The sequence below is a fragment of the Camelina sativa genome, chromosome 7, assembly GCF_000633955.1.
Source record: "Camelina sativa cultivar DH55 chromosome 7, Cs, whole genome shotgun sequence".
NCBI classification, from domain to species: Eukaryota; Viridiplantae; Streptophyta; class Magnoliopsida; order Brassicales; family Brassicaceae; genus Camelina; species Camelina sativa.
Window position 1 is genome coordinate 20822324 of NC_025691.1, and position 21856 is coordinate 20844179.

Sequence of the window (21856 nt, forward strand, 5' to 3'; positions counted from 1 at the left end):
ACACGCATAAGGACTTTGGCAGATCAGCAACAACACGAAAGGCAGCGTGAAGAGGAAGCAACATTACAGAATGACCGAGCACGAGCTCAACATGACCAAGCACGAGAAATCGCTCGCCTGCCTCCTCCCCCGAAACGAAACCATGACGTGGAAGAACATGATGAACCAACAGCACCTCGCCGAAGGATCAACATGATCATGGACGACTTGTCAACGTGCCGCGACTCTGTACGGTCGATCCAAGCCTACTGCCGCGAAACAGAAGTAAAGCGCAACTTGCCCTCCCACACCAACATGTTCAAAACATCCTCCGATCCAATTATATTTACTGAAGAAGACGCACTTAACGCGAGTCCCAACAACGACCCCCTTGTCGTAGAAATGATAATTGGGGAAAGCTCAGTAACGAGAATTCTCATTGACACCGGAAGCTCGGTTAACGTGATCTTCAAAGATGTGCTAATCCAGATGGAAATCGATCTACGTAACCCAACACGCGACACGCAGCCTTTGACGGGATTTGACGGAGACACGATAATGACTGTTGGAACTATCACGCTTCCGATCTACGTTGGCGGTACGATGCACTGCTTCAACTTCGCAATTGTAGACAAACCCATCGTCTACAACATCATTCTAGGAACACCGTGGCTTCACCAGATGTGCGCCGTGGCTTCTACCTACCACCAATGTGTCAAATTCCCAAACGCGTACGGAATCTATACGCTGCACGGAGATCCTCTAATGGCACGAACTTGTTTCATCATCGAGAAGAAGATACGAAACGCGAGAGCTTTCGTGATTGCCGAATCCGCACCACCGCGAGACCCACGCACACCACCTCCGAAAGAATCTGTGATTCAAGTCAACATCGATCTGTCTGAACCCAAGCGTTGCGTCGGGATAGGCGCCGAGCTACCAATAGGCCTTAGGGACGAACTCGTTAAGTTCCTACGTCAAAATGCGACCACATTTACCTGGTCGATAGATCACATGACCGGAATCGACCCCAGCGTTACCAGCCACGAACTTAACGTTGTTCCGACTTACAAGCCCGTCAAGCAAAAGCGTCGAAAGCTTGGAGCAGAACATACAACCGCAGTAAATGACGAGGTATGAAAACTACTTGATGCGGGATCAATTACTGAAGTTCGCTATCCAGATTGGCTGAGCAACCCGGTCGTGGTTAAGAAGAAGAACGGTGCGTGGAGAGTTTGCATCGACTTCACAGACCTCAACAAAGCTTGCCCGAAAGACAGTTTTCCTCTTCCGCGCATTGATCAGCTAGTCGAAGCCACAGTGTCATGCCCTTCGGACTGAAAAATGCGGGAGCGACGTACAGCATGAAACTGAACCCGGTGAAATGCACATTTGGGGTCACTTCCGGCGAATTCCTAGGATACCTCGTTACAAAGCGCGGTATAGAAGCAAATCCGAAGCAAATTTCGGCAATCATCAACCTCCCATCTCCAAGGAACACCCGTGAGGTACAACGCCTAACTGGGCGTATTGCCGCACTGAATCGATTCATCTCTCGTTCCACGGACAAGTGCTTACCATTTTACCAGCTCCTTCGCGGAAACAAACGTTTTGAATGGGACGAAAAATGCGAATCGGCATTCAGCGAATTAAAAGACTATCTCTCATCTCCCCCAGTGCTTGCTAAGCCGGAACAAGGGGAAACTCTGTATCTTTACATCGCCATCTCCAGTTCGGTTGTAAGTGGCGTGCTTGTCAGAGAAGATTGCGGAGAGCAGCATCCTATCTTTTATGTGAGTAAGACCCTTGATGGTTCCGAACTCCGATATCTGACTCTCGAGAAGCTAGCATACGCAGTCATAATTTCTGCTCGGAAGCTCCGCCCCTACTTCCAATCTCACACTGTTGAAGTCCTGACAAATCAGCCTCTACGGACAATTCTCCATAGCCCAAGCCAATCAGGACGACTTGCGAAATGGGCCGTAGAATTGAGCGAGTACGACATAGAATACAAAAATCGCACCTGCGCTAAATCACAAGTTCTCGCAGACTTTCTCGTAGAACTCCCTCATGAATTTGAAACTAGCACTCCTCCACCTGAAATATGGTCGCTTCATGTTGATGGCGCTTCATCAAAGATGGGCTCAAGAGCAGGCGTACGCCTAACCTCGCCGACAGGCGAAATTCTGGAGCAATCCTTCCGTCTTGCTTTCTCTGCCTCAAACAACGACGCAGAGTACGAAGCACTAATCGCTGGACTGCGTCTCGCACACGGAATCAGTGTTAAGAAGATCCAAGCTTATTGCGATTCACAGCTGGTAACGCGTCAATTCAGTGGCGATTATGCAACAAGACACGCGCACATGGATGCCTACCTGAAAGTCGTCCGTAACTTGTCCCAAAAGTTTGAATTCTTTGAGCTCGTCAAAATCCCTCGAAGTGATAATGCCCCAGCTGATGCACTTGCGACGCTTGCTTCCACATCAGACCCTAATCTCCGCCGAGTGATACCTGTAGAGAGCATCGACCAATCAAGCATCGACGTCAACCTTTTGTCTCCCGCTCCAGCTGCATTCCTCGACACCACGCACTCAACAGAACCAAACAACGTCTTAGCAGTCACAAGATCTCCCTCGACGGATTCCACCACGCCAAACATTCCAGCTACGCACTCACCAGCACCCACTGCTCCTTCGCACGTTGATTGGCAGACCGAGATTATAGCATATATCATGGACGGAATTATGCCAAAAGACAAGTGGGAATCACGGCGTCTTCGAGTTAAAAGCGCACACTACACAATGTTGGACGGCAGTTTGTTTCGTTGGGATGCCAATGGCGCTCTTCTCATCTGCGTTAATACGAAGGACATCAATGACATCATGCGAGAAGTTCACGAAGGCACTGGCGGAAACCACTCTGGAGGTCGTTCTCTAGCACTTCGAATCCGCCGTAACGGACATTTTTGCCCAACCATGGTCGCCGATTGCACCGCTTTGCAGCCAAGTGCGAAAAGTGTCAGCGTCACGCACCATTTATCCACTCTCCAACAGAGCTACTGCAAATAACATCCCCACCTTACCCCTTCATGCGATGGGCGATGGATATCGTTGGTCCGTTAACTCCGTCAAATCAAAAGAAGTATCTTCTCATAATGACGGACTACTTTACCAAGTGGGTCGAAGCAGAATCGTATGTCTCGCTCGAAGCTAATGAAGTCCAGAACTTTGTTTGGAAAAATATCATCTGCCGGCATGGGCTCCCATACGAGATCGTTTGCGACAACGGCCCCCAATTCATCTCGCTTAAGTTCGAAGGATTCTGCGCTGGCTGGCGGATACGTCTTAGCAAGTCAACCCCACGATACCCGCAGGGCAACGGACAGGCAGAGGCAACCAACAAGACAATCCTCGCCGGAATTAAGAAACGCCTCAACGCAAAGAAAGGTCTATGGGCTGACGAACTCGACGGCGTCCTATGGTATCATCGAACTTCCCCCCGCACATCTACTGGACGAACACCATTCTCTCTCGCCTACGGCATGGAGGCACTCGCACCAGCCGAAGTAGGAATCCCCACGCTCCGACGTTCCATGCTCGTTCATAATCCCGACTTGAACAACAAAATGCTATGTGACAGACTTCTCTTCGTTGAGGAAGAACACGACCAAGCTCTACTCCGCATCCAGAACTACCAACAAGCTGCCGCAAAGTTTTACAACAAGAAAGTAAAGTCTCGCTACTTCGCCGAGGGTGACCTCGTCCTCCGCAAAGTCTACGAGAATACGAAGGAGAAGAACGCTGGAAAAGTCGGCGCGCATTGGGAGGGTCCGTACTTAATCTCCAAGATCGTCAAACCCGGTGTCTACCAGCTACTCGAGATGAATGGCACCCCAGTCCCAAGATCGTGGAATTCCGCCAACCTGAAGCGACATTCGAACTACGAATGGTTTGATCCCTTTCGAGGGTACGTAGGCAGCCTTTCAAGAGGTTCAACTGTAAAAAAAAAAAAAAAAAAAAAAAAAAAGTATATATATATATATATATATATAAGTTTTACAATGAAACGCTTTTGAGCAATCTATCGTAGCACCCACAGGGTGAGCCGAGACCCCGACTCGCACACCCGCAATTCCTGCAGCACCCACAGGGTAAGTCGGTCACGCGTACCGCACCTAAACTAGTACGAAAAGTCCGTCTTGTCTACTCGAGACGTTTCGAGGAATAACATATCCAAGGTAAGCCAGGAGACGTCCTGCACTGCAAAATATGCCCTATAATAAATCAAAACGTTGGATCTCTATTGTACGCAATAATCAAACTTTGTGCGATCATTCAGATTCAACCTCGAGATAAAAAAAATCGGAAATAATCGACATTCTCGTAGTAGGAAGCAAATAACCAAGTTTATGAAGCAAAAGCAAAATGGTTGCAACTATCCGAAAATGAAACGCAAAAGCAATCAACAGTCGAGTTCGCAATAACAGAAGAAAAATCCAAAAGCAATAACAACAAGCAATAAAGACGAGGACATATCACTCGTTTGCAGCATCATCGCCACCTCCAACAGCAAATTCCGGGAATGGCTCGAGATCACTATCGAAGAGCGGAGGCACTGTAACTCGGTTCACTTTCGTCCGGAACTCCTCCTCACTAGCGGCAAGGCGCAACATCCTATCTTCGGGAATAGCAATGCCCCTCTTGATCAACGTCTCAAGACACTGTCTAGTCCCCGTCACTTGGCTAAGAAGAAGCAAGTCGGACTGTTTCTCGCGTGACGCAATCACGTGCCTCCTCAGGCGGTCAATACGCTCGCAATGCTTCCCAATCACAACAGCAGCCTTAGCACGCTCCCGCTCCCCGCGCTCGTCCCTCGCCTTCCTGAGTCGCTCTGACTCGGTAGTCAGCTTCCGTTAGGATTGCTTGAGGGAGGCCGTCAGCTCCTTGACGAGTGCCGCATTCTCTTTGCTCGACCGTTCAGCTTGAACAAACGCATCCTGAGCGAGTGAGGCTTCCCTCCTAGCAACGCGTACCTTATCCTCGTAATCTCCAGCGAGACGATTCATCCAGCTCAACGCCTAAGGGATCAAAAATATATATATATAAGAGTCCGCTTATGACTAACTAAAACCCACATCAAAAGGTTATCCGCTAAGGGATTGGTTTCTAACCTGAAACTGTCGACGAACGGCTTCCTCGTACGTAGTTGGACAAGCCAGATCGCCAGGGGTAGGAAGCGGGACGAAATCACCATGAATCTTGCTGGCGAGGTCCGCGCAAGCTTTCGAATCGCCGGTAAATGCTTGGTCTTTCACGTCATAGCGAAAGGAGAAAGAGTGGTCAATCCCCACATGACCATCCTCCGTGTGATGCGGACGCCTAGAACTTCCTCCAGCATCACTCCAAGGACTCGAGCGTGACGTTCTCTTCCGAGAACGATCACCACCACCAGCTGCTGGAGCACTCCTATGAGACACCGAAGAAGGCATCTTCGCAGCGCGAGTCGCCGCAACCTCGGCGGAACGAGATCTACGACTAGGCTCACCCACGGGAATGGGCAACTTGCCATCCTCGCCATCCACAGCAACAATCTCCACGCCGGTCAACAACGTTAGTTGCGACAGCTGGCGCATCCTCGGCATCGAACAAATCAGCATAGCACGGCATCGGACAGTCTCCCATTTGCAATCCGGTTCGCGAACCTGTAAAATAAAAGAGTCTTAGACACGAAAGCAGCTTTGTCAACAGTCTAGAGGACGAAGAAAAGCCAGCAAAACCTACAAGTCTTGAGATGAGAAATAACGTCCGGCCACGACAAAGTCTTACTCGAGATAAAGGAAGCAGCTTTGTCAATAGTTACCAAGTCGCACGCAGCCGAAAATGACGACTTTTGTCCTGCGAAAGTAGAACGTATAATCAGAAAACAAAGACAAGAAAAACAAAATGATAAGAACCCAACCCAGCCACGGCTACCGGGGGCGAAGTTCCAACTGGGAGGGCAGATCGTGTCGGGATCCTCGACCGAGGCATCTTTTATTTTTACGTAGAAGAATCGTCTTTGCCAATCGTGAATATGACTCTTCTGGCCGCTAACAAGCACAGCATAACCCTGAACTGTCGTGCGTAAATCGAGTGAGCAGCTCGAAGAGGTCGGCACTCATCTCGATGTCCATATATTTGCCCATTATTGTAAGCCCAACTGCATTACGGATAGACGAGATCGATAGCTGCGAAAATGCAATCTTCCGTCGCGCACAGTAACTCGTTAGAAATTCCGAGATGGGAAACCAAAGGCCGCAGTCATGTGTTCCGAAGAGGCTAGTAACGCGGACTATATACCTCTCGTCGCATAGGGAACTTCCAGTATAGCGGGGGATGCGTTCTCTCATACGATCTCTGCGGCGTCTCGAAACTCTGTTACCTACAGGCAAGCCAGCAACCAGAGACCTAGGAGTACGTTCCGAGCAAATACGTTCTTCGTGAGCGAGCACCTTCTAACAACACTGGCTTGAAGGAAAGGGAATCAAACTAAGGGCCCGAGTATCCGTAGGGAACATCACTTCGAGCTCCCGAACATCTTCTTCCGTCAAATCCGCGAGATCATTCACAACACCTCCCCTTCAGATGGGTCCCACCAGGAAGGACTGTCCGCTCTAGTTTCGTCGAGGCCACTCTCAAACGCGCGATACTGATCGTCCCCGAGCTCCTCCGGAACATCTCCAAAGACATCACCTCCAGGAACCATAGCGCAGGACCTTGCAAAAAACAACCAAACAACTGATCAGTATGGGAGCAAAGACATATCGAAAGCGCAATAGATTCCGGATAGAACGAGCACAACCAAATGAACTGCGTATTGCGTACCGCGTACCGCGCACTGCGTCCTGCGTACTGCGTACGACACCCTGCGTCCCGCGTACTATGTACCATGTACTACGTACTACGTACCGTGCACTGCGCACTGCGTACTGCGTACCACGTACCGCGCAATACGCACTGCACCCCTCGTACGACATCGTCCTAGCGGTTCCGTATCAACGTCAAGAGTTTCCCCGTATTGGCCTGCGACATCAACAACGCCTTTCACATAGCACACTCAACACCCATTCCGATCAAAACCTGCGAAAGTCCCAGCTTTTCATCAGCATATCGCAAACACGGCACCTCGCAGACCCTTGAGCTTATCACTGCGTGTGAGCTCACCACCAAAGTCTCAATCTCGCCATCGTTACCGACCCTAGCACGCCCTCGAATTCGACCTGCGAGCTCCTCCATCACGCCGACCTGGTATTGTCAATCACGCACGCGAACTCTTGATCTTTCCACCTCTCTAACGTGTCATGAGCTTGCCACAGCATCCCATACGCGTATACGTAGTTGAGCACATCTCCAAGTAAGGATCCGCAGGCCACAACACTAGTCTCGTACGAAACCAATCTCGCCACCACAACATCTCGACCTCGCCAAATTCAATTCCACGAATGTCGACCTCACCACTTCGTTTCCACAAAGGCCAATCTCATCTTTGACTTCGCCATCAATAGAGCAGCTCGCCACCTCGCACGAACCGTCACCAGGCTGCGACCACCTCGATGTCTCGCCAGCACGCCCATCTCGCCATACCCACACTTTCATCTTGCTATACCTCCACGCCATCTCGCACGCAATTTCACCGCTAAACATCGCTCTCGCACATGGGCTGGCACGCGATCTCGCTGCTAGAATCCACGCCGTCACCGCACCATGTCTTCGCCCCTTCTCCATCAAAATCTGCTACTCGCCATTATCTCACCTCGCGTGGAGACCCGACGAGGATGCCTAACGTTCCCAGTCGAAGCGGCAACGAGCAGGTGTGGCGCGGCCAAGACGCCTCACGGTCTTGGCCGGATCTGGAAGCGGCAAGAGGGGCGAAACCAAGGAGCTTACCGGCCATACCAAACTTGGCGGCAGCAGCGCGACCACGAGACAGCAGCGGCGAGAAGGCAAGACAGCAGCGGAGCGCCCTCAAGACGGCAGCGGTGGCGAGTTGAGGAGGTTCAGCAAGGTTGGCGACCATGAAGAAGCCCGGCAGCGGAGCCTCCCACGGCAGCACAGACATGGTCGACAATCCAAGGTTCTTACAAACCGAAAACAAAAAGAAGAAGCAAAGAGATAAAGAAGGAAGAGAGTTAGAAGGAAGGGAGAATGAAATTTACCTTTTGGAGAGGAGGGTAGAAAGTTGGAAGGAAAATTAGGTCAAGGAACATATTTATATGGGGGACCAGTGCATTGACCGAGGTTAAAAGAAAAATCCTAGTTTTGATGCTGTCTCTACTTCCCGCGTCTCGGGAAACATGCAAAACACACAAGACTCCCGTTTAAAGCCCAACGGACCTTGAAAAACGTGCGCAATACACTATTTATCCTGGAATCTCCCGGATTCCTCGAAAAACGTGCACAATGCACTATTCATCCCGGAATCTCCCGGATGCCTCGAAAAACATGCGCAAGGCACTATTTATCCAGGAACCTTCCCGAAAGCCTTCAAGCTCTTAAAAATCTTCTGTTCCTTCTGCAAGACGGACCTAGAGGCGCAGAAATGTAACCGACGGGCTCAAGCAAGCCATCGCACATCGGACAAGGGGGGACCATTGTTGGATATGCGCTTTGCCCCAACATTTATAAAGCCCAAACAGAAGATTCTCAAGAGATTTTGGACCAAAAGTCTTGGATCAGGCCCAACAGGCCGCAGGGGCAAAATCGTCATTTTACCAGGAGACAGAAGAAACCCTAGGTCAAGGTCCCACTATAAATACCTGATGTCATTGTCACGTCAGGGGATCCACTTTTTTGGGCAATAGAGAGAGAAGAGCTATATTTTTCGCTTTGTAAACCCTTCCTCAGATTCTACGTTAATAAAAGAACCAGTTCCGATTTATCCCCACTAAAATCTGTATTATCTATATTGTCGATTTCACACATCAAGATGGATGTCTTTTTTTTTTCTTATTTGTTTGTTTATTATTAAGTCTAATCATGGCTTTAACGAATTTTGGATTAAAAAAAATATATTCAATTATTTTATTAGAATGGCTTGCTATTGCTATATCTGAAATGATTAAGTTGTTCACCCACTTGTGTTTTACATATTTAGAGCTTTTGTCCAAAACATTTCTTTGGAATTATATCGTTAACTATTAACTCAAAATGGATCCAACCATTTCGTTATATGATATATATCATCAACAGTAACATAAAGTTATACGTAGTATGAGTATGACTATGAAATGGTAACGTATATATATGTGGATAATAATGTCAATGGATTATGGATATAACTGGAATGAAAGATCCCCGACATGTAGGGATGTTAAAAGTGGGTTAATACCCGATGGGTACCTGAAATCCATAAATAATATAGAGTTTTTGGACCTGTTTTTCAATTAAAAAAAGTGGGTAAAAAACGTATGGGTACTTAAAACATTATAATCTTATATAGGTATCCATCGGGTTTTTTTTTTTCTTAAATTTTTTTTATTAAAATGACACCGTTTATTCACATTAATCCTAGTCTAACTGCTTTCACTCTATTCCAACATCAAATCAGTTGTGTTCTTCATTGTTTTCAATCTTCGGACGGAGCTTCTTTGGGTGATTTGCGGTGGATGCTTCTTTCACTTGATGAATTAGGTGGTTTGTTCGTGGATTTCTCTTGACCCTCTCTTTGTTAACATCTCTCATTAAGGAAGTATGTACGACTCCTCTTTGATTTTTTTTATTTTTTGGTTGGTTTTAAATTACTGCCTTTGATTTTGGGTTGAATCAAGTTTCAATTTTGATTTTAGGGTTTTGAATCGTGAATTTTGATTTGNCGTCAGGGGATCCACTTTTTTGGGCAATAGAGAGAGAAGAGCTATATTTTTCGCTTTGTAAACCCTTCCTCAGATTCTACGTTAATAAAAGAACCAGTTCCGATTTATCCCCACTAAAATCTGTATTATCTATATTGTCGATTTCACACATCAAGATGGATGTCTTTTTTTTTTCTTATTTGTTTGTTTATTATTAAGTCTAATCATGGCTTTAACGAATTTTGGATTAAAAAAAATATATTCAATTATTTTATTAGAATGGCTTGCTATTGCTATATCTGAAATGATTAAGTTGTTCACCCACTTGTGTTTTACATATTTAGAGCTTTTGTCCAAAACATTTCTTTGGAATTATATCGTTAACTATTAACTCAAAATGGATCCAACCATTTCGTTATATGATATATATCATCAACAGTAACATAAAGTTATACGTAGTATGAGTATGACTATGAAATGGTAACGTATATATATGTGGATAATAATGTCAATGGATTATGGATATAACTGGAATGAAAGATCCCCGACATGTAGGGATGTTAAAAGTGGGTTAATACCCGATGGGTACCTGAAATCCATAAATAATATAGAGTTTTTGGACCTGTTTTTCAATTAAAAAAAGTGGGTAAAAAACGTATGGGTACTTAAAACATTATAATCTTATATAGGTATCCATCGGGTTTTTTTTTTTCTTAAATTTTTTTTATTAAAATGACACCGTTTATTCACATTAATCCTAGTCTAACTGCTTTCACTCTATTCCAACATCAAATCAGTTGTGTTCTTCATTGTTTTCAATCTTCGGACGGAGCTTCTTTGGGTGATTTGCGGTGGATGCTTCTTTCACTTGATGAATTAGGTGGTTTGTTCGTGGATTTCTCTTGACCCTCTCTTTGTTAACATCTCTCATTAAGGAAGTATGTACGACTCCTCTTTGATTTTTTTTATTTTTTGGTTGGTTTTAAATTACTGCCTTTGATTTTGGGTTGAATCAAGTTTCAATTTTGATTTTAGGGTTTTGAATCGTGAATTTTGATTTGTTAATTTTTGAAGAACTTTTGTTTTTGCTTTTTCTAATTAGAGATTATATTTTTTTTGAAAATTGTCACATATATAATAAAATACACAAAATACATAACATAAATCATATTTTTTTTGGTACAAAAAAGCTATAGACACAAAAATACATAATGTAAAATGCAAAATACATCACATAAGACAAAAAGTTCGGATACCAACGGATTTACCCACAAGACTTAAAACCTGTTCGGATTTACCCACAAGATTTAAAACCCGTTCGGGTTTTTTGAATTCAAGTTTTTTTTGGGTAGGTTTTTTTGGGTTAGAGTGGGCCGAGTTTTTTCACCCACCACAACATCCCTACCGACATATACGAGTATATATACAAATATCATGATATATTGATCAATATATCAGTATTCTCTTTTTTTCATTAATTAAATAATGAAAACATATATTATTAGCTTTAGCAAACATAACAAAATTACATATTGTAGTAGCTACATAATAGCACTACACGTCACTGCTCAAACTTATAATTTCCAACGTATCTTAATACACATATATTCATGCACACAGCACACTCACATTTATAAATCTCACAAACTCGGACATGCATGGCTCATAGTCCTTATTAATTGCATTATATTTGAACTCAAATACTACTGAACTTCAGGTACACACTGACATACATATACATGCACGAGGAGATCTTCTCTATTCCTCGGCCAAGAGATGTTCATCTATCTCTTTGGAGATCTCCACACATAGTTGGAGGAGTGTCTCGGGATGAGCAACCTCCTCGCTAATTTTCTCATACTCAAGGTGCCAGTGCACATTACTCCCTGACCCTCCATCCTTAGGGGTCACCTGGATTGTGAACACGAAGCTTTTGTACTCTTTCATCAGATCACCATCTATAACCCTGAACGTGATCAGGTTCTTATCCGGCTCCACCGCCTCGATCTTCTCCTTAGCCACCTTTGCCTCCCCATCTGCATCGATTATTTATAGGCATTACTTTTGTCTGAACTTTAGTTTGAAATATCCTGGTTATATATTGAAAAAATGAATATAACCAAAAAACAACAACATTGAATTACCATGAACGTAGTTCCAGATGAGGATAGAGCCAACTTTTCCCCAGTCGCCTTCGTGCAGCACACAGTCTTGAATGTTGCCTGGAGTTGCTTTGGAAACATGGTGTGGTTTCCCTGACCACATGTGATGGAACTTCTCAGCCGAAGCTTTGATCTCCACGTCTGTTTCAAGCTTTCCCACCAAACTAGACGTCTCTGTTTGCTTCACCTCTTCTTCCTCGGCCAAAAGATGTTCGTCAATCTCTTTGGAGATTTCGATACAGAACTGGAGTAGAGTTTCCGGATGAGCTACCTCGTCACTAATTTTCTCATACTCAAGGTGCCAGTGCACAATACTTCCAGGCCCTCCATGCTTAGGGGTAACTTGGATCGTTGTCACAAAGCTCGTGTACTCTTTCATCAAATCCCCATCTAAAACCCTAAACGTGATCAAGTTATTTTCTGGCTCTACGGCTTCGATCCTCTCATGCGCCACCTGTTCCTTTCCATCTGCACCAATCATTTAATATATTCCCAAATATAATGCTTAGTTTAACTTTTGTCTTAGAATTAGTTTGAAATCTCCTGGCTATATGTGAAAAAGATGAATATAACATTGACTTGCCATGAACGTAGTTCCAGATGAGGATAGAGCCGACTTTGCCCCAGTCGCCTTCGTGCAGCACACAGTCTTGAATGTTGCTTGGAGTTGCTTTGGAAACATGGTGTGGTTTCCCTGCCCACATGTGATGGAACTTCTCCGCCGACGCTTTGATCTCCACGTCTATTTCAAGCTTTCCCACCAAACTAGATGCCTTCGCCATTCTTCAACGGCTGGTATGATGTTATTGAGGAGGTTGAGGTTTTGGTTTTTTGTTTAGACTGTGAGTTCCTTGGGGTTTCGATAGTCCTTTATATAGAGGAATGAGTGAGCATATCTAGAAGAAGAAAACACTGGTTTGATTTTGAGTACAATCCCATCGTTATGACCCATAAAGATATTCATTAAGATTTTCACCTAAAACCTTTATCTTCTTTTAAGTGTTTTTTCTATTTGTTTTTTTACAAATACTATATTAACCAAAAAATTTAGTGTTTCAGTTTTGCCAGCGTGGTTTTTTTTTTGTTTGTAAAGAAGAATATGCATTCTTTTATATATAGAGATTTAGTTTCCTATTCTAATATAAATGTTAATAATACATTAGATAAATATAAACATTCCTAAACTATATATATTTTAGATCTTCATGTATTCCATATTCTTGAAACAGTCGATCTCTCGGTTTGATCTCCGATTCTCAATCTCCCAATATCCCTCGACAAGTTCATTCGTGATAACATGTGTGAGATTGGACAAATCTTCAAAATAACGGTTTTATACCCGGCCGTCGGGTTATCATCGACGTTTATACCTGGTCGTAGGGTTCAATGCGGCTACAATACCCAGCCGTTAGGTCATCGACATTTATACCTGGTCGTAGGGTCATCAACATTGTTTATACTCGGCCGTAGAGTCATCTTCGTGACATTTATACTCGGCCGTAGAGTCATCTTCGTGGCGTTTATACTCAGCCATAGAGTCAATTCCTTGGGTTATGCTCGATTAAGCAATAAACCATAATTAGGATAAACTTGGTGAAACATCATCACCATCAGCGTTTTTTTTTTAATAAAAAATCAGAAGAAGCTTGCATAAGAANAGAAACGATGAAAAATAGATAGAACATCATCGAAGCGGAAGCAAACAAAACCTTAACCCATAGGAATAAAAATCCACATGATCGTCTGCTCTGATACCAAGATAGATTTGATATTAGTGCAGTAGCCAAAAGTAAGTCTTTAATACACAAGGCACCATCACACCATAGATCGAGTCCCGCTCCCTACAAATGTAGAGATTAGGCTAATGGGACGGTCTGTTGTGGCCCAATGGTTGACAAAAAAAAAGACCTATGGCAATACTCATAAGCACCAACCCAAAATTCGATTAACTAAAGAAACAATAATAAACTAAAACCATGCATGTGTATGTCAAACCACACATCAACGTTGCTTCAGGTCATCTTCATCGGGTTCGTCTTCATCACCACCATTGTCTTCACATCCCATGATCATTGGGATCACAAAAACACTAACGCGGAAGCTTTAATTTAGATCCACAAGAATCGTCTACTCTGATACCATATAGATTTGATGAGAGTAAGAACACAAAGGTGTTTAGGAAAAATTAATATTACACTCTCATAATTTCAATAATACAATATGCATATTGTATCATTGAAAATAACTTTTAAAATATAAGTTGCCTACAAAATATTACAGAGAACCACTCGTTGGACAAATTACACTTTTAAGCACGTTTCGATTAACCGAAAGGTTTGGTAGGAATTAAATATTGTTAGTCCGTGGAACCTGAACGTAATTTACTCATGCAGTTGTAGGAATTGAATTTTGTTAGTCCGTGCGTGGAACCTCAAAGTAAATATTCATGCAGTTGATTGTTACAATCTTAGTTGTCAATGAAATCTACAGGGACATACAGTGAGAGAAGCCATCTTGTTTTGGATCAGGTCTCAAACATCTTAACAAATGAATGTTGGGGATCTCGATTTTGCAATGTGAATAGAAAAAGAAAAAAAGGTGTAATAATTGGGAAAATATTACACAATTATTAACTTTATGACATTTAGACGGAAAATAATAGTGATCCCTGAAAACAATTATTAAAAAGAAAAAAAGTGACATGTCAACTTTTTGTTTAAAAATTCGGAAAATAATAGTGATTGAAATAAAAATATGTAACAAAAACGACGTTTAGAAAATATGTAACACTTTTTTGGTAGTCTAGGTGTTGGAAGTTTGTGTGATATGTCCGTTGACAACACTTTTCCCAACACTTATATAACTTTTGAAAACTGTAAAAGCTCAATTTGTCGTAAAAAATCAATGGATGCTCGATTGAAGAGTTGAATAACAAATTATCAACACGTTTTTCTTCACAGAAAATAGGTACGATCCCTTTCAACTAACTGTTTCTTGAGAGGGAAGTGGCATATCTATGTCATTATATTTCGACATATCTTGTCATACGGCAAATGTGGGATGTGTTAGGTTCATTAAAGTATACATTATTTTATTTTAAAAATAAATCAAAACTAAATTAGAAAGCAAAACAAATTAAGGAAACAAATTCTGTATACTTTTAATTAAGGAAAGTTAAATATTGATTTGGTTTAGATTTTACAATTAGAACGAAATTATGTGTCAGTTTGGGTTTACAAATAAAGTGGTTAGAGTTTAGATTTTACAATTAAAACGAAATTATATGTCAGTTTGGATTTACAAATAAAGTGGTTAGGGTTTCGATTTTACAATTAAAACGGAATTATATGTCGGTTTGGGTTTACAAATAAAATGGTTAGGGTTTAGATTTTATAATTAAAAAAAAATATATGTCGGTTTGAGTTTACAAATGAAGTGGTTAGGATTTAGATTTTACAATTAGAACAAAATTATATGTCGGTTTGGGTTTATAAATGAGATGGTTAGGGTTTAGATTTTACAATTAGAACGAAATTATATATCGGTTTACGTTTTGAGTTTATAAAAAACGGTTTGAGTTTTTAATTTTATCAAAATATATACAAATTTTGTTTCTTTATTTAATAAGGAATTGAATGAATATATTTTTAAATTCATTGTTTAAAATAAGGAAAAATGAACAAAAGGTGAACCCAATAATTGTTCGTCTAGTAATTAGTATTTCTTTGTGTTTTCGCTAACTGGAAAAAGTATTGTCCTCTCAAAACAACTCTAACATAAACCATCAGATTACATGTGTTGGTCTTCAACTGTTGTTTCATTAAACATGCATTAAAACTCTAACATAACTCATTGTTTTTCCAAATAAGATAAAAAGATCAATCAATTAAAAAAGAAACTGCTTTCTTTCTACAAGTTTTTAGTCAAGTAGGTAGTATATAACATAAGTTATTTTAATCTTATACTCTGATTTTTTTTCTGTCTTTAATCTGTTTGATTTTAGTTACGTTCTTTTGGCCTTTTACGTTTAATTTGGCTATATATATGGACTTGTAACACTTTTTCCGATATTATGCATGTTTATTAGTGGTAATAACACGTTTTTGATACATTAACATGAAGCTCATAGAACTCGCCATTACAAGAGACTTATTAAACGAGGAAGCAAAGAATGCATGATTGTAACTTTCATGATACCGGAGGGACGAATCATGATTTTATCCACAATCATATATCATTGATCAAAAGCTTTTATTTTGAAAATAATATTAAACATACATACACATATTTTAGAGTATACCACTTTCATATATCACACATATTATCAAGGCTCCTTATTTATTGCATCATAGACTAAAACATGCATGCTTCATAGCAGACATATCTATATGTATGCACATAGCTAGGATGGACATCAGAATCTTAAAGAGTGCTATCTATTCCTCGTTCAGGAGATGTTCATCGATCTCTTTGGAGACATGGACACAAAACTCAAGGAAGGTCTCAGGGTGAGCCACTTTGTCGTCAATTTTCTCATACTCGACATGCCAGTGCACCACACTCCCACGTCCACCTTGCTTAGGGGTCACTTGGATAGTGATCACAAAGCTCTTATACTCCTTTAATAAATCTCCCTCTATCACCCTAAAAGTGATCAGGTTTTTCTCTGGCTCCACTGCCTCGATCCGCTCTTTCGCCACTTTTGCCTCCCCATCTGCACAAAATATAGTATAAATATATATATATATATATATATATATATATATATATGTCTGGTATGACTGAAATCTATGTAAAACAAATATGAATATAGCATTGACTTGCCATGAACATAATTCCAGAAGACAATAGAGCCGACTTTGCCCCAGTCGCCTTCGTGCAGCTCACAACGCTGAATTTTGCCTGGAGATGCTTTGGAGACATGGTGTGGTCTCCCGGCAAACATGTGATGGAACTGCCCAGCCGAAGCTCTGATGTCAACATCTATCTCAAGCTTCCCAACCAAACTAGACGCTTCTGTCTTCACTGGATTCATAGCTTCCCCGACCATTTTAGTAGCCATTTTTTCCTCTCTCGTTTATTTGTTTATCCCGAAAATTAAAAGGATTTTGAGAGATGATGAGTCCCGTTTGAGTTCTTTAAGTTTGACCTCTTTATGTAGAGGAGTGAGGGCGTAACGGTTGAAGAAGAAAACAAATATTTATTAATTGCTATTTTGTCTCACCTACTGAATTTTTGTAAAGGATAAGACTGAATTAGGTTTTGTTCATATAATTAAATTAAATGATCTAGAGATCACTCAAATTTGTTATTGCAGCCTTGGCATATAGTATTTCCGCTAAAAATTCCATAAATAAGTGTTTTCAAAAGAGAGAACATGTCGTTCGTTAAAGAAGGCACGTAAGTTCTTATGCAAATAAAACAAAATTCATTGACTATGTTATTGGATAAATATGAATATATAGTTTCTTTATTCAATGCGTTATTTACATCTAAAGTCATAAACTGGAAACAGTAAAAATTGCATGTGGTATGGGTGGAGAGAAATCACCGTGTTCACAAAAATTTGGATCATTCTCTCATTCGACAGATCAATATATTGATAAGCAACACACGGATCGACGATCTATTTCCTTCTCGAAAGTATTGCATCGTACCAGAAACACCCATAACTATAACCTCCTCGTATATCTACCTGAATAGTATGTTCTATAGTTAAGATTTTCCGAATCAAAAATTTTATTGCTAAAATTCCCCAAAATCGTAGTTTCTCCATGCATTTGGATTTATACGGTTAACTGTTTGCTTCACCGACTAACAAAAACACTAAACCAGATTAAACCTAGAATAAACCAAAAAGAAAGAATCGAATCGCCTCGCACTCTTTTTATAGATGTGGTTCTCTGGAACAGTTAATTCTCCTTGACCATCGTTCAATTAAAAAAAAAATCATGATTTGAAGCCTATTTATGCTCTAGTTTGGATGTAACTTATTCCAACTGGTTTGCTTAGATTAATTAGCTTGTTACTCTATTGTGGTTCCTTACCGCCTTTTGCAATGTATTTATTAGCTTATAAACTGGGCCTTTCTGAAAAAAAAAAAATGAAAGACAAGGCTTATTATCCAAACGTTCATATGACATATCACATGCATATATATAATATTTGAAAAACATTTACGAAAACAAACAAAACACATACAGATACATAAAGGCATTTAGACCATCACATACGTCGAACACAGAGATCATTTATTTATTGCAGTTTGAAAGAGAGAAATTAAACTGTGCATGCTTCAATCCCACGATACATATACGAACAGGACTATAGTCAGACCAGGAGTATTCTCTCCTCTATTCTTCGGACAAAAGATGTTCGTCGATCTCTTTGGAGACTTCAATACAGAACTGGAGGAGAGTTTCGGGATGAGCAACCTCCTCGTTTATCTTCTCGAACTCAAGGTGCCAGTGCACAATACTCCCTGGCCCTCCCTGCTTCGGGGTCACTTGGATCGTAAGCAAGAAGCTTTTGTACTCTTTCATCAAATCACCTTCTATAACCCTGAACGTGATCAGATTTTTCTCCGGCTCCACCGCCTCGATTCTCTCTTTCGCCACCTTGGCCTCCCCATCTACACCAATTATCTAATATTAATTATTTAGAAGGACGACTTTGAGTATTATTTGAATGTTAATTAGTACAACGCAACTTATTATAAGCAGATAGTACAACAACATATTATAAGGTAAGCATATATTATATAGTGGGCATATAAAAAAAAAAAATATTAAGGGATCGGTTCCTCTAAACGCTTTTTTTCCCGGGTATTATGTAATATAGGTTGCACTTGACTTGTCTATGAAGATTAGTTTTTTTTTTTTTTTTCCGTTTTAAATCCCAGAGGTATTAAAATAGAAAAGTAAGTGATAACAGTTTAGCGAGAGGCTAATAAGACAAACCAATTGGTTTCACTTTAGAATCCACTGATATAAAAGTGTGTATAAGGTTAACTTGCCATGTACGTAGTTCCAGTAGACAATAGAACCGACTTTGCCCCAGTCACCTTCGTGCAGATCACAGCCTTGAATGTTGCCTGGAGATGCTTTGGAGACATGGTGTGGTCTCCCTGCGAACATGTGATGGAACTGTCCAGCCGAAGCTTTGATCTCCACTTCTGTCTCAAGCGTCCCAACCAAACTAGAAGCTTCGGGTTTAGTCACCTCAGCCATTCTTTCTACCTTTGATCTGCTTATCTTTAGGGGGAAAATAGAGTTTGAGAGAGGAGTGAGTCGTCTATTGAGTTCCTCAGCCTCTATTTGTAGTGGAATGGTAGAGAAACTGTTGTAGAAATGGAGAATTTTATTCATTAGAATAATTTCTTGATTACTTGTGTTTCATGTGATCCCGATCCCATCATTATGAGTCAGCGGTATAATTGTTTGAATTGTTCATAAAATTATCAACTCATCAATCATACCTTTCACACGCTGCTTTCGGTTTCGCAGTTGCTAAGTCTCTGCTAATATATTATATGATTTGTTATTCACAGCAGGTAGTTGCTGACGACGTTATATTCTTAAACATTAATGATTAATGTTACCATATCATTTTTCAACGTTAAATGCAATTTTATGAAACGATTGGAACAATAGAAAAAAAAAAAAAAGACATTAGAATGTATCTGACATATACAGTATGTATTATATTACTTAACTGATGTTTGAATTACAAAAGTCTGTATGTAGAAACTCTGTGATTAAGCTTGGAACATAAAAGTGAAATATGAATTAGAATTGTTGTGTGGCATTGGGAGCTTCAGCAAGCTTATCTGTAGGTTTGTTTTGTTGTCTTCCTATCCAGCGGAACTGCTCTTCATCCAATTATACTCCCCAATGTTTAAGACTTCTACTGTGATGACTTTGTGTAACTCTTGACAGTCACCCTCAAAGATTATTATTCGATATCTTTGCTCCAACTATGTTGCATTACTTGAATTAGTCTTTGATATTCACTTTCAAGAGCAGTTTGTACTCTAAATCATTGGCTTGGATGGCGCCCAAGTGAAAACCTTGTCATCTCCATTGATAAATGAAGCATCATAATTACACTTGATCCAATTCGCTTCCGGTCTTGGCAATTTCTCTGCTTGCAAAATATTAGTCATTATTTTCATCCAATGCCCTTAAAAATAATAATATTGACACAACATATTAAATAAACATGCGTTAATATCTAAACTAATGAATAAGTTAACAAATAAAACATAATTTTACAATCATTTTAAGTCAGTCTTCATTCTACTTTGTTTTTTGTTTTTTGGTTTTTCGAGAGTCTACTTTGATTATTACATATAATAATCACATTATTGGGTTGGTACGATGATAAGTCTTCTATCCGCATTATTAAGTTGACAAAATCTTTAGTTGATCCATTATTTTGTAATGACTTTGATTCCTTACATCTTTCTTTATTTCTTCATTATGTCTCCATTTATACAATGTGATACAGAAGGGTTCTTCAATAGATTAAGGCAGAAAGACAAATTATAAAACCCTTTTTTAGAAAAAAAAAAAAGAAGACAAGAATTATTATGCATGTAATCATATATCATATCACAGGCTTCACAGTTTAATTAATAATAAATCATACACATTTTTTTTTGACACCATAAATAATACACTTTTTTTTTTTTTTTCAAATAATACACAATATTTAGAGTAGAGCGCTTTCATTACATGACTGATACATACAATATGGAGTACAACTCATTATTTATTGCATACAAACACACACCAAAATATATATCTTACCCAAACTCGGTCACGGCTCATGATTTACNATCATTTTTCAACGTTAAATGCAATTTTATGAAACGATTGGAACAATAGAAAAAAAAAAAAAAGACATTAGAATGTATCTGACATATACAGTATGTATTATATTACTTAACTGATGTTTGAATTACAAAAGTCTGTATGTAGAANGACATGCTTAAGACGTACACACTTACGAAGCCACACAAGGAGCAATCCCCATTATTCGGTCGAGAGATATTCATCGATCCCTTTGGACATATCGACACAGAATTGGAGAAGAGTCTCAGGGTGAGCAACCTCCTCGCTAATTTTCTCATACTCAAGGTGCCAGTGTACTATACTTCCAGGCCCTCCATGTTTAGGAGTCCCCTGGATGGTTATCACAAAGCTTTTGTACTCTTTCATCAAATCACCTTCTATGACCCTGAACGTGATCAAGTTCTTCTCCGGCTCCAACGCCTCGATCCTCTCCTTCGCCACCTTTGCCACCCCATCTACATCAATTAATTAACACTTATTGATATTGGTTTGACTTTTGAGTTTAATAATCAAAACGAATATCAATCAAAAACATATCATATATCAAATAATGAGATTACAGTCGTGGATCTATATCCAGGATAAGTTTTACTTTTATGGTTTAAAATTCCCTATCTTTTTTGTTTAAAGTAATAATGTTTAGTGACAGTCCAAGATCAACTAGCTAGACATGTTGATTTTTTAACACTACATAAATACACGGATGCATACCTCGTAGAGGTCTTAATTAATCCACCAATTATTAAAAAATGTGTATAAAGTTGACTTACCATGAACGTAGTTCCAGATGACGACAGTGCCGACTTTGCCCCATTCGCCTTCATGCAGTTCACAGTTTTGAATGTGCCCCGGAGATGCTGTGGAGACATGGTGTGGTTTCTCGGCGAACATGTGATGGAACTTTCCAGCCGAAGCTTTGATCTCCACGTCTGTCTCAAGCTTCCCCACCAAACTAGAAACCTCGGTTTTCGTCACGGCAGCCATTCTTTGTACCTTCGATTTGCTTATCTTGATTTCTGGGTATAGGTTTT

The 21856-nt window shown here is 40.7% G+C and overlaps 5 protein-coding genes across 6 annotated transcripts; 1 reads left to right on the forward strand and 4 right to left on the reverse strand.

Annotated features, from left to right (window-relative positions):
- LOC104704812 lies at nucleotides 1305–3047 on the forward strand. The gene has a single exon (XM_010420841.1). It carries the CDS (start codon nucleotides 1305–1307, stop codon nucleotides 3045–3047), a length of 1743 nt encoding a protein of 580 aa, XP_010419143.1.
- On the reverse strand, nucleotides 11292–12834 carry LOC104701731 (MLP-like protein 28). 2 transcript variants are annotated; one of them, XM_010417471.1, is made up of 3 exons: nucleotides 12554–12834; nucleotides 11953–12438; nucleotides 11292–11844 (listed from the first exon to the last, which is right to left on the reverse strand). In XM_010417471.1, exons 1-3 carry the CDS (start codon nucleotides 12750–12752, stop codon nucleotides 11567–11569), a joined length of 963 nt encoding a protein of 320 aa, XP_010415773.1. In that variant the 5' UTR covers nucleotides 12753–12834; the 3' UTR covers nucleotides 11292–11566. The 2 variants fall into 2 exon arrangements, with proteins under 2 accessions (XP_010415773.1, XP_010415774.1); XM_010417472.1 differs by having other exon boundaries at nucleotides 11334–11844; nucleotides 12550–12652.
- LOC104701732 (MLP-like protein 31) lies at nucleotides 16203–17118 on the reverse strand. The gene is made up of 2 exons (XM_010417474.2): nucleotides 16795–17118; nucleotides 16203–16684 (listed from the first exon to the last, which is right to left on the reverse strand). The coding sequence occupies exons 1-2, from the start codon at nucleotides 17030–17032 to the stop codon at nucleotides 16407–16409; spliced, it is 516 nt and encodes a 171-aa protein (XP_010415776.1). The 5' UTR covers nucleotides 17033–17118; the 3' UTR covers nucleotides 16203–16406.
- Nucleotides 18075–19294, reverse strand: LOC104701733 (MLP-like protein 28). The gene is made up of 2 exons (XM_010417475.1): nucleotides 18986–19294; nucleotides 18075–18601 (listed from the first exon to the last, which is right to left on the reverse strand). Exons 1-2 carry the CDS (start codon nucleotides 19197–19199, stop codon nucleotides 18324–18326), a joined length of 492 nt encoding a protein of 163 aa, XP_010415777.1. The 5' UTR covers nucleotides 19200–19294; the 3' UTR covers nucleotides 18075–18323.
- LOC104701734 (MLP-like protein 31) lies at nucleotides 20961–21850 on the reverse strand. Its single transcript, XM_010417476.1, has 2 exons — nucleotides 21596–21850; nucleotides 20961–21280 (listed from the first exon to the last, which is right to left on the reverse strand). Exons 1-2 carry the CDS (start codon nucleotides 21807–21809, stop codon nucleotides 21006–21008), a joined length of 489 nt encoding a protein of 162 aa, XP_010415778.1. The 5' UTR covers nucleotides 21810–21850; the 3' UTR covers nucleotides 20961–21005.

Coding starts and splice junctions, on each gene's coding strand:
- LOC104704812 (XM_010420841.1), top strand. CDS start 1,305: ATGCCCTTCGGACTGAAAAATGCGGGAGCGACGTACAGCATGAAACTG.
- LOC104701731 (XM_010417471.1), bottom strand. CDS start 12,752: ATGGCGAAGGCATCTAGTTTGGTGGGAAAGCTTGAAATAGACGTGGAG. Junction 12,439..12,553: donor CATCTGGAACTACGTTCATG/GCAAGTCAATGT, acceptor TGATTGGTGCAG/ATGGAAAGGAACAGGTGGCG. Junction 11,845..11,952: donor CATCTGGAACTACGTTCATG/GTAATTCAATGT, acceptor TAATCGATGCAG/ATGGGGAGGCAAAGGTGGCT.
- LOC104701732 (XM_010417474.2), bottom strand. CDS start 17,032: ATGGCTACTAAAATGGTCGGGGAAGCTATGAATCCAGTGAAGACAGAA. Junction 16,685..16,794: donor CTTCTGGAATTATGTTCATG/GCAAGTCAATGC, acceptor TATTTTGTGCAG/ATGGGGAGGCAAAAGTGGCG.
- LOC104701733 (XM_010417475.1), bottom strand. CDS start 19,199: ATGGCTGAGGTGACTAAACCCGAAGCTTCTAGTTTGGTTGGGACGCTT. Junction 18,602..18,985: donor CTACTGGAACTACGTACATG/GCAAGTTAACCT, acceptor TAATTGGTGTAG/ATGGGGAGGCCAAGGTGGCG.
- LOC104701734 (XM_010417476.1), bottom strand. CDS start 21,809: ATGGCTGCCGTGACGAAAACCGAGGTTTCTAGTTTGGTGGGGAAGCTT. Junction 21,281..21,595: donor CATCTGGAACTACGTTCATG/GTAAGTCAACTT, acceptor TAATTGATGTAG/ATGGGGTGGCAAAGGTGGCG.